This window comes from Piliocolobus tephrosceles, chromosome 13 (assembly GCF_002776525.5).
Source record: "Piliocolobus tephrosceles isolate RC106 chromosome 13, ASM277652v3, whole genome shotgun sequence".
In the NCBI taxonomy this organism is placed as follows: Eukaryota; Metazoa; Chordata; class Mammalia; order Primates; family Cercopithecidae; genus Piliocolobus; species Piliocolobus tephrosceles.
The window spans coordinates 108641208-108652880 of NC_045446.1; the positions used below are offsets into that span (position 1 = coordinate 108641208).

The 11673-nt window shown below is 52.7% G+C and overlaps 1 protein-coding gene across 2 annotated transcripts; it reads left to right on the plus strand.

Moving 5' to 3' along the window:
• The first annotated feature begins 5572 nt into the window (after positions 1-5572).
• On the plus strand, positions 5573-7825 carry UPK2 (uroplakin 2). 2 transcript variants are annotated; one of them, XM_023208408.1, is made up of 5 exons: positions 5573-5695; positions 6158-6289; positions 6462-6600; positions 6855-6925; positions 7363-7825. In XM_023208408.1, exons 1-5 carry the CDS (start codon positions 5620-5622, stop codon positions 7497-7499), a joined length of 555 nt encoding a protein of 184 aa, XP_023064176.1. In that variant the 5' UTR covers positions 5573-5619; the 3' UTR covers positions 7500-7825. The 2 variants fall into 2 exon arrangements, with proteins under 2 accessions (XP_023064176.1, XP_023064178.1); XM_023208410.1 differs by having other exon boundaries at positions 5620-5695; positions 6855-6929; positions 7367-7810.
• The last annotated feature ends 3848 nt before the right edge of the window (positions 7826-11673 follow it).

Here is an 11673-nt window from a genome sequence, read left to right on the forward strand (position 1 = left end):
GGGCCACCGCGCCTGGCCTCATTTTTTTTTTTTTTTTTTTTGAGATAGAGTTTTACTCTTGCTGCCCAGGCTGGAGTGCAATGGCGTGATCTCAGCTCACTGCAACCTCCATCTCCCGGGTTCATGTGATTCTCCTGCCTTAGCCTCCCAAGTAGCTGGGATTACAGGCATGTGCCACCATGCCCAGCTAATTTTTTGTATTTAATAGAGAGTCGGTTTCACCATGTTGGTCAGGCTGGTCTTGAACTCCTGACCTCAGGTGATCCACCCAACTCGGCCTCCCAAGGTGCTAGGATTACAGGTGTGAGTCACTGCGCCCGGCCTGTTTTTTTGTTGTTGTTGTTTTTGAGATGGAGTCTTGCACTGTCACCCATGCTGGAGTGCAATTGTGCAACCTTGGCTCACTGCAACCTCTGCCTCCTAGGTTCACACAATTGCCCTGCCTCAGCCTCCCAAGTAGCTGGGATTACAGGTGCACACCACCACACCCGCTAATCTTTTGTATTTTTAGTAGAGATGGGGTTTCACTATGTTGGCCAGACTGGTCTCGAACTCTTGACCTTGTGATCCGCTCGCCTCAGCCTCCCAAAGTGCTGGGATTACAGGCGTGAGCCACCATGCCCCAGGCTTTTTTATTTTTTTAAGAGACGAGATGTCACTATATCACTCAGGCTGGTCTTGAACTCCTGGGCTCAATCTTCCCATCTTGGCTTCCCAAAGTGCTGGGATTACAGGCTGTGAGCCACAGCACCTAGCCATAATCTTTTTTTTTTTTTTTTAATTTTGTAGAGATGGAGCCTTGCTATGTCGCTCAGGCTGCTCTCAAACTCCAGGCCCCAAGTGATCCTCCTACTTCAGTCTCTCAAAGTGCTGAGATGACAGGCATGTGTCACTGTGCCTGGTGAGTCTTCCATTTTTTATTTTATTTTATTTTTTTGAGATAGAGTCTTGCTCTGTTGCCCAGACTGGAGTGCAGTGGTGTGATTTCAGCTCACTGCAACCTCCACCTCCTGGATTCAAGCAATTCTCCTGCCTCGGCCTCCCAAGTAGCTAGGATTACAGGTGTGCACCACCACACCCGGCTAATTTTCATATTTTTAGTAGAGACAGGGTTTCACCATGTTGGCCAGGCTGGTCTCGAACTCCTGACCTCAGGTGATCCAACCGCCCCAGCCTCTCAAACTGCTAGGATTACAGGCGTGAGCCACCGCGCTTGGCCAAGTCTTCCATTTTAAATGTGAGAACATTGAGGTCTACCTAAAGTTATATGGTATCTCATGAACAAGAGAACAGTAGCAGCCATCAGAGGCTGACATCCCTGTGCAGCCAAGTATACATGTTTTTGTAATTGACTGGGAGGCAGAGAGTGGCACTCTGGAAGGAGAACCCTGGGCATGTCAAACAGACCTGGGTTCTGATCCCAGCTCTCCTGGTTGAAGAACTGCCATAGTTCAAGAAAAAAAAAAAGGTACCACAGTCCAGAAAGCAGAAGTTTGTTTTAGGAGATAGTCTTCTAGGCTGAGCAGACTAGAGCTATTAAGAGCTCCCTGAGGGCAGAAACTTATCTTACCTTTATATCCCTGGTGGCTAGTGCAGTTCCAAGGACATAGTTGGTACTCAATAGGAGTACTTGAATAGGAGATTTGGAAGAAAGAAGGCAGGGGAGGGAACTCAAGAGAGTTTAGAATCAAGAATCCAAAGAGGAGACAGCCTAGAAAGAGTGGGTCCAAGACAGAGACTTCAGGCATGTGGGGGCCCTGGTTCCCTTCTCCAAGCCATTGGGAAATCCTCTAGAGGAACATGGTGCTGTGGCTTTAAATGACTTCAGCATTGTCAATGAATCTGCTCTGCTAAAAGAGTTATCCTCTTGCTCCTGTGCTTGGCCTCCCCCTCCTCTCAGCTCCCCAAACCCTTCTCGGCCGCTGTGATGGGATAATTAGATGCGAGAGCTCAGCACAGATGATGCTCCAGTTGCTTAGCAACTAATGGTTTCTATGGAGACTGCAAAGCACAGCCTTCAGAGCAGCCAGTGAGCAGCTCGGCAGGGCAGGGAGAAGACGCAACTCCCGGCTCCTCCAGAAACCTGGGGAGGGCTGGGGTGGGGAAGGTTGGGGTGGGGGATTGGAGGGAGAAGGGAGAGCTTAAAGGCACAGGGTCCTCTTATCCTTTTAAAATCTGGTCAGAGATCTGCCCTCCCCTACCCTACTCTGTCCCACTCATAATTTTAGATGGGGATGGGGGCTTAAGAGTGGACCCAACGCAACCCACCCTGCAATAAACCCAACCTCTTCTTTCTGCTTCTTGGTTGTGAATGAGGAGAAGGACCTCCCAAGTTCAAGTGTAAACAACTTACTGGTGGGTGACAGGTTTTGAGGAGTACCAGGAAGATCCCCTCACCCTGGGTCCCCTCTCTCCCAAGTTCTCCTTAATGTGCAAGAGATCCTCTTTCAGTTTGTACAGTGGTGGTGGAATCAAAAGCCAAGGTGCAGGAAAAACAGAACCAAATTCTTCACCCAAAAGCAGCCTGTTCGGGCAGATTGGGAAGGAACACCTGCCCTGATCCCTGATGTCCGTGGAAGAGGATTCAGTTGGGGGTGGGGATGGTGTTTACCAATACAGAGCAGCTGGCAACTCCAAGTGTGGGCCTTTCAGACCAGCATTATCAGTGTTACTGGGAAGTCACTAGAAATGCAGAATTGACTGGGAACGGTGGCTCACGCCTGTAATCCCAACGCTCTGGGAGGCCAAGGTGGGTGGATCACTTGTGGTCAGGAGTTTGAGACCGGCCTGGCCAACATGGTGAAACTTCATCTCTACTAAAAATACAAAAATTAGCTGGGTGTGGCTGGGCACAGTGGCTCATGCCTATAATCCCATCACTTTGGGACGCCAAGGCTGGCGGATCACCTGAAGTCAGGAGTTCGAGACCAGCCTGACCAACATGGAGAAACCCCATCTCTACTAAAAATACAAAATTAGCTGGGCGTGGTGGCGCAAGCCTGTAATCCCAGCTACTGGGGAGGCTGAGGCAAGAGAATCGCTTGAACTTGGGAGGCAGAGGTCACAGTGAGCCAAGATTGCACCATTGCACTCCAGCCTAGGCAACAAGAGTGAAACTCTGTCAAAAAAAAAAATTAGCCAGGTGTGGTGGCAGGCACCTGTAATCCCAGCTACTCTGGAGGATGAGGTTGCAGTGAGCTGAGATCGCACCACTGCACTCCAGCTTGGATGACAGAGATTCTGTCTCCAACAAGAAAGAAAACAAAGAAAACAAAGGAAAAAGAAAGAAAGAAAGGAAAGAAAGAAAGAAAGGAAAGAAACAAAGAAAGAAAGAAAGAGAAAGAAAGAAAGAAAGAAAGAAAGAAAGAAAGAAAGAAAGAAAGAAAGAAGAGAAGAGAAGAGAAGAGAAGAGAAGAGAAGAGAAGAGAAGAGAAGAGAAAAGAAAAGAAAAGAAAAGAAAAGAAAAGAAAAGAAAAGCCAAGCCAGGCACCGTGGCTCACACCTGTATTCCCAGCACTTGGCCGAGGCAGGTGGGTCATCTGAGGTCAAGAGTTTGAGATCAGCCTGACCAACATGGAGAAACCCCATCTCTACTAAAAATACAAAATTAGCCGGGAGTGATGGTGCATACCTATAATCCCAGTTACTCAGAAGGCTAAGACAGAAGAATCGTTTGAACCCTGGAGGCGGAGGTTGCAGTGAGCCGAGACCACGCCACTGCACTCCAGCTTGGCTGACACAGCGAGACTCTGTCTCCAAAAAAAAAAAGAAATGCAGAATTTCAGGCTTTACCCCAGACCCACCACATGACTGCATGAGAAGCTGCATCTTAACAAGATCCCTGGTAATTCATATACACATTAAATTTGGAGAAGCACTGGCTTAAGACCCTCCTACTCTCTGCTTAGGCCTATGAGTTCTTCCTTTACTGTCATTCTCCACTCACCCCAAACTTTGAGCCTACCCTTCCCACCTTGGCGGTAAGGACACAACCTCCCTCACATTCCTACCAGGACCCTAACCTTCCCTGGGACTGAGGAAGATAGAATAGTTCATGGAGCAAACGGTTATACCGCAACAGTCTCTGTACAGCTCCCAGGCTTCTGGAAGTTCTACAGCCTCTCCCGACAAAGTATTCCACTATCCACAAGTAACTCTATGTGTCTGAGTCTCAGTTTCCACTTCTTCTCTTTCTCTCTCTCTCAATTTTCTGAGACAGAGTTTCACTCAGTTGCCCAGACTGGAGTACAGTGGCACAATCTCGGCGCACTGCAACCTCCACCTCCCAGGTTCAAGCGATTCTCCTGCCTCAGCCTCCTGAGTAGCTGGGATTACAGGCGCATGCCACCACGCCAGGCTAGTTTTTGTATTTTTAGTAGAGATGAGGTTTCGCCATATTGGCCAGGCTGATCTCAAACTCCTGACCTCAGGTGATCCGCCCACCTCAGCCTCCCAAACTGCTGGGATTACAGGCGTAAGCCACCATGCCTGGCCGATCTCTTTTTTACTTTAATAGAGATCAGTCTCTCTGTGTTGCCTAGGCTGGTCTTGAGCTCCTGGCCTCGAGTGATCCTCCCACCTTGGCCTCCCAAAGTGTTGGCATTACAGGCATGAGCCATTGTGCCTGGCCTCAGTTCTACTTCTACAAAAGGAAGTCAATACCATCTACCACCCAGGATGGCTGTAGGCCTACAATGGAGCACACAGAACCCCTGCCCAGGGCCCAGAAGAAGTCCTGACTCCTCTCCTCTCCCTCTGCTCAGAACTCCTCTGCTTCTCTCTGACGTAGCCGAGGGCTGGAGGAGGCAGTCAGAAAGTTCTCTCTCTTTTTCATGTTCTCTTACGAGGTCTCTTTCCTTCATTCTCTGTTCAACAAATGGTTGCTGCCGAAGGCTGACTGTGCACACCTGCTACCCCTGCTGGCCGGGTCAATATCTGTCTCTATGGTCTCTCCAGAAGTATTCTATGGCCACCTTCGTCCCCACCCTCCAGAGGAATCTGAAACTGCATGTGATCCCTGGCCTCCACAGCCCCTGCCTCTCCCAGAGCAGCAGTACCTGAGCCTCAGTGCATTCTAATCATTAAAACCCTTGGTCTGCTGCCCCTCCCCACCAGAATGTTTCTCTCCTGTTCTTACCCACTCAAGGCCCTTTCAGTAGCCCCTTGGAGTATTCTCTTCCTACATACTGGGGCAACTTCCAAACTCATCACCCTTCTGAGGGGTGGGGGAAGACACCCACCACATTGGGGGAGCAGTCCCCCAAGGACAGGGCAGGCTCCAGATGCTCGTGCACACAGGAACACTGCCTTACGCACGGGAGTCCCAGAAGAAGGGGTGATTTCTTTCCCCACCTTAGTTACCCAGCTCTCGGCAGCTGGCTACACCACCAGGATCCAGCCAGGGCGTCCCCTCTCCTGGCCTGAGGGCCAGCTCCCCATCCTGAAAAACCTGTCTGCTCCCCCTACCCCTTTGAGGCTATAGGGCCCAAGGGGCAGGTTGGACTGGATTCTCCTCCAGCCCCTCCCACCCCCAGGACAAAATCAGCCATCCCAGGGGCAGGGCCTCACTTGCCTCGGGAACCCCAGCCTGCCAGCACCTGTTCTACCTCCCAGCCCAGCATGGCACCCCTGCTGCCCATCCAGACCTTGCCCTTGATCCTGATTCTGCTGGCTGTGCTGTCCCCAGGGACTGCAGGTCTCTTCCATCTCTGGCAGGGGTGGGAAGGGGGCTGGGGGCCTGGACAGGGAGCACTGTACCTTCCAGGGCTCTCAAAGAGAGGTCTGGACAGTTGGGAGTCAGGGCTGGTGATGGCAGTGAGTGACTGGGTATCAGACACTGGGCTCAGGGCACACTCTTGATCATCCTCCAGACCTAGGAGGCAGAGAGGTGTGGGCAAGGATCCCCCAAGGCTGCGGGGAGGGGTGAGGTTGGGCGCTGCCCGGCTCCTGGCATCCAGAATCTGGCTCTGGGAACCGCTTGGTGGAGGGTGCAGCTTCTGCAGCCCAAGCCTGCCACCTGGTGGTCATACCGGCACAGGCCTGGCTGTTCTGCCCAGGGTTCACAGAGTGGAAAGGGAGATGGCTCCAATGGGACAGGGCCAGATCTGTTGGCCAGGGGGGTTAATCCCCATTGGAGCTCCCTCCTGCCTCCCATCAGACTTCAACATCTCAAGCCTCTCTGGTCTGCTGTCCCCGGCGCTAACGGAGAGTCTGCTGGTTGCCTTGCCCCCCTGTCACCTCACAGGAGGCAATGCCACACTGACGGTCCGGAGAGCCAATGACAGCAAAGGTCTGCTACCCCTTCCTGCGACTCCTTCCTGCGACACCCCCTGTGCCCCTTTCCCCATTCATGCCTTCCTGTCCACCCCTCTCCTGGGGCACCCACACTCTAAAAGCTGCCCCTTCTCCTTGGGGCCTCCAGAAACTTGACCCAGCCTTCCCCTCCCCCCACTTCTGCCCAGTGGTGAAGTCCAGTTTTGTGGTGCCTCCGTGCCGTGGGCGCAGGGAACTGGTGAGTGTGGTGGACAGTGGTGCTGGCTTCACAGTCACTCGGCTCAGTGCATACCAGGTGACAAACCTCGTGCCAGGAACAAAATACTAGTAGGTACTGGGTCCAGCCTCGGGTGCCTAGGGAAGGGGGTGCAGGAAGAGAAGCTACTGTGGGGGAGATCTGGTGGGCATGGGGAGAGAGTGAGGGCACAGCAAAAGGGGGTGAAAGCTGGGCCTGTCATGGAGGAATGCAAACTGGGGAGACACAGCTGTGAGGGCAGATGGCCCAGGCTGGAGTCCCTCTTCCTGTAAGTCCCAGATACTCACTGAGGGTTCTCCACTCTCTCCCAAACCCACCACAAAAGCATTTCCTACCTAGTGAAGAAGGAAACAGCCACTGAGTCTAGCAGAGAGATCCCAATGTCCACACTCCCTCGTAAGTAACACTCCTGCCTCCCTTTCCCATCTCAGCGGCCACAAAAGCTTCCCTGACCATTCCTGCCTCATCCCCAGTCGGGGTTGCCTGTGCCTCCCCGTGCACCCTCAGGGCCCCTGCTTACCTCTATCCTAGAACAGAGCCTTTGGCATGGCTACTGCACACTCAGCTAAAGGTTCCTTGTGGGCAGGGACTGTGTTCTTAACCTTTCCTCAGCGGCTGACATAGGAGATGCTTCATAAATGTCTATGTGATGGGTGTTTGGATCCATCAGCTGGTTGGTTGGTTGGTTGGTTGGTTGGTTGCTTGGTTGGTTGGCTGTCTGGCTGGCTGGTTGGTTGGGCAGTCTGTTGGCTGGATGAGTGCGAGGCTGTGAGACTCAGGCAGGCTAGGGGCCTCTCCCGCCCACAGTGGCCTCCCCCTCCCTCTTTTGACAGGAAGCAACATGGAATCCATTGGGCTGGGCATGGCCCACACAGGGGGCATGGTGGTCATCACGGTGCTGCTCTCCGTCGCCATGTTCCTGCTGGTGCTGGGCTTCATCATTGCCCTGGCACTGGGTGCCCGCAAGTGAGGAGTTCTGCCTGGAGCAGTGGCTTCTCCAGGAAGCCCAGGGCACCATCCAGCTCTCCATCCCACCTGCTCCTAGGCCCCAGGCCTGTGGCTCCCTTGGTGCCCTTGCCTCCTCTTCCTGCCCTCCTCTTCCCCAGAACCCTCTCCTCCCTCTGTCCCTCTCCTTGCCCCCAGTGCCTCACCTTCCAACACTCTGTTATTCCTTTCACCCCACTCCTGTCAGAGTTGACTTTCCTCCCATTTTACCACTGTAAACACCCCCATAACAATTCCCCCATCCTTCAGTGAACTAAGTCCCTATAATAAAGGCTGAGGCTGCATCTGCCATGTGTGTTTTCCTTTAGTGGGCTTTACCTTGGCTCAAACCTGCAGGTGCTCCCGGTGTCCTCCCTGTCCCACAGCCTGGAGTTGCTTTTCCCGTGAGGCAGGCAGGGGTCAGATGAGATAAGAACCCAGGAGTCAGAGTTCTCAGAGACATACCAGGGCTGTGGGTTTGGCACCATCCACAGCACAGAGTGGGCCACCCAACCAGGGGTGTGGGTCAGGGCAGAAGCTGGGGCTGGTGCCATATGTTGAGGCCTGGAGGCCTGGGGGTGGGAGCAGGGGGCAGGCCAAGCAAGGGAAGTGCTGGGGAAAAGAGGAGAGGATCTGTCTGGGAAAAGACAGGCCAGGTGCAGTGGCTCATGTCTGTAATCTCACCACTTTGGGAGGCCAAGGCGGTTGGATGACTTGAAGTCAGGAGTTTGAGACCAGCCTGGCCAACATGATGAAACCCTGTCTCTACTCAATATCCAAAAAAAAAGAAAAAAAAATAGCCAGGTGTTCTGGCAGGTGCACATCCCAGCTCTCATCCCAGTGGCTGAGGCATGAGAATCACTTGAACCTGGGAGGCAGAGGTTGCAGTGAGCCAAGATCACACCACTGCACTCCAGCCAGGGCGACAGAGTGAGACCCTGTCTCAAAAAATAAAAAGACAAAGACGAGACCACCAGGCTGAAACCTGAGAACATTGGGTCATGGGGAGGGAAGAACAGGCTAAAAGGAACCCTGGTTGGAGGGGAAGCAGAGGAACCCTGGTTGGAGTGGGCCAAGAGTGGAACAGCCTAGTACTGAAGGAAAAGGGCAGGAGTGGCCACCTTCCTTCACTTTTGTTCTCTGCAGTATATAATGTATTCTTTTTAAGGATCAGTGATCTTTGCATTGTACTTAGGGTAAAGACCTTCAGGGCCAGGCCTGATCCAACTGTTCCTCAGCTCTTACCAGGTTCCCTCTAATTTCCCAGGCTCTCCTCTTGCCTCAGGGCCTTTGCACAACTATTCCATATGCCCACACTGATCTTGGCACTCCCCCCCCTAGCCACACCTCCATTCCAGTTTGCATAGTTAGCTTACTGTCCATTCTCTAGGGAAGCCTTTTCTGACCTCCATTTTCTGCTATTTGGTTGGGTTCCATTCTCTGTCTTTCACAGCATTACTATGGTTTATAACCATGTGTTTGTGTGATTATTTGGTTGTCTCTCCCATCAGACTGTAAGCAGTTGCTTTGCTCCCAAGGACCTTGCTCCACAGTGCCTGGGACACAGTAGGTACTCAATAAATGCTTGCTGAATAACTGAACAAACAAATGCACAAATGAATGAACCAGTCTCTGAAGAGAAGGACAGAGCTGGGAAAGTGCATGAAAGAGGAAGGAAAGGGAGGGGGAGAGGGAGAGAGAGAGAGAGAGAAAGGAAAGAAAGGAAAGAAAAGAGAGAGAAAGAGAAAAAGGAAGGAGGGAGGGAGAGAGGGAGGGAAGGTAGGCAGGTAGGCAGGCAGGCAAAGAAAGCAAGCCGGGCACGGTGGTTCATGCCTGTAATCCCAGTACTTTGGGAGGCAGAGGCAGGAGGGTTGCTTGAGACCAGGAGACCAGCCTAGGCAACAAGGTGAAACCCCGTGTCGCTCTGTCACTCTGACACCCAGGCTGGAGTGCAGTGTCTCAATTTTAGCTCACTGCAGCCTCAAAATCCTGGGCTCAAGCGTTCCTCCTGCCTCAGGTCTCTGCATAGCTAGAGATACAGGTGTGTACCACCATACCCAGCTAACTTTTAAAATTTTTTGTAGAGATGGCATCTCACTATGGTGCCTTGGCTGGTCTCAAATTCCTGGGCTCAAGTGACACTCTCGCCTCAGACTCTCAAAGTACTGGTATAACAGGATCTCTGGGGTGTCGACTTTTCTGGCTGGAAACTTCTGTGGCCATGACGTCTTTGCCCGAGTTCTTGTCCTGCATCCAGCAAGAATGAAGTATGCAGACAAGTGAAGGGTGAAGAGGGATTTTGTTTGTTTGTTTGTTTGAGACGAAGTTTTGCTCTTGTTGCCCAGGCTGGAGTGTAATGGCACCATCTTGGCTCACCACAACCTCTGCCTCCCAGGTTCAAGCAATTCTCTTGCCTCAGCCTCCTAAGTAGCTGGGATTACAGGCATGCGCCACCAAGCCCAGTGAATTTTGTATTTTTAGTAGAGACAGGGTTTCTCCATGTTGGTCAGGCCGGTCTCGAACTCCCGACCTCAGGTGCTCCACCCACCTTGGCCTCCCAAAGTGTTGGGATTCAGGCGTGAGCCACTGCACCAGGCGGAAGAGTTTTATTTAGAGTTAGAACAGCTTGGAGGGCTGTTCAGCTCCTAGCAGAGAGAAGGCCCTGGAGAGGGTGGCTCTCTCTGCAGGCAAGTCACTCCAACATCTCTGCAGGTCTCTGAAGCTCTCAGAAGAGAGGGTAACTCCTCTCTGCCAGCAGGTCGTCTCCACAGCTCTCAGCAGAGAGGGTACACCATCTGCAACTGGTTGTCCCATGGTCTCCTGCTATTGGAAGAAAGGGTACTCCTTTCTGCAACTGGTCATCAGGTCCCATCGTCTCTCTGCCCTCTTCATCCTCTGGCCATCCTCTGCCCTGCTTTGGCTGAGCCCAGAGCTTTTATGGACATCAGAGGGGAGAAAGGTCCATAGGAAGCCATGGGCAAGCCCACAAGAGGCACCATGAGTCCCCACTCCGGTCAGTGGGACTGGCAACCCAGCCCCCAGCCTTCAGGCCCTCCCACCCAGGACTCTGTCTGCCTCCCACTGCCATTCATGACCCCTGGGCTTGGCCCCAACTCCCCTCCTTTCTGAGATCGGAGCAGGTGCTGGGAGTAGAGAGAGGCCAGGCAGTGGGAGCAGATACCCATAAGCCTGCAGGGATGGGGGATGGGGGGGTGCTTCCTAGGCCCCCTGAAGGTGCAGAGACGCCAGGGTCCTGTGCCTGGGAGGGTGGCCGCAGCTGCACCCAGGAGCTCCCACCCTGCCAACTCAGAAGGGGCAGGACTACTGCTTGTCCCTGGCTCCTGCCTGGTTCCTGGAGCAGGAGACCCAGGTCTGTAGCACCCGGGAGAGCAGATCCTGCCTGTTCTGGGGTCCCCCAAGAGCACAGGAAGCCAAGGATCCACAGCTGCAGTTTGGGCGGCTGTAGCCTCCTGGGCAGGGCTTCTGCCGGCTAGATAGAGCAGGAAGCTTGGGTCTGCAGCTATGTTTGCGTGGCTGCAGTGGCTCGGGGAGCTCCCGTCCCAACTCAGAAGGGGCAGGGCTCCCACTGGCTCCATGGAGTGTGCAGCCCCAGCTGCGGTTCCCTGCTGCAGCTGGCATGATGCCATCACTGGGATTACAAATGTGAGCCACCACGCCCACCTACACATTATTTAAAATTGTGGTAAAATATACATAACATAAAATGTACTACTTTGCCCAGATGCAGTGGCTCACGGCTGTAATCCTAGCACTTTGGGAGGTGGGCAGATTGCTTGACCTCAGGAGTTTGAGACCACTGTGGGCAACATGGTGAAACTCCATCTCTACTAAAATACAAAAAGTTAGCTGGGCATGGTGGTGTGTGCCTATAGTTCCAGCTACTTGGGAGGCTTAGGCACGAGAATCACTTAAGCCTGGGAGGCGGAGGTTGCAGTGAACTGAGCTGAGATCATGCCACTGCACTCCAGCCTGGGGAACAGAGCAAGACTGTCTCAAAAAAAAAAAAAAAAAAAAAAAAAAAAAAAAGTACTACTAGTTTAACTGGTTTTAAATGGACATTTCAGTGGCATTAAGTATACTGACATTGTAAAACTATCACCACTGTCCATTCCCAACGTTTTCATCATCTCAAATAGAAA

Bases quoted from the DNA above. Each gene is read 5' to 3' on its own strand.
- UPK2 (XM_023208408.1), top strand. From the start codon at position 5,620: ATGGCACCCCTGCTGCCCATCCAGACCTTGCCCTTGATCCTGATTCTG. The intron at 6,290-6,461 runs GTCTGCTACCCC...ACTTCTGCCCAG, and splicing joins GAGAGCCAATGACAGCAAAG to TGGTGAAGTCCAGTTTTGTG. The intron at 6,926-7,362 runs GTAAGTAACACT...CTCTTTTGACAG, and splicing joins CCCAATGTCCACACTCCCTC to GAAGCAACATGGAATCCATT.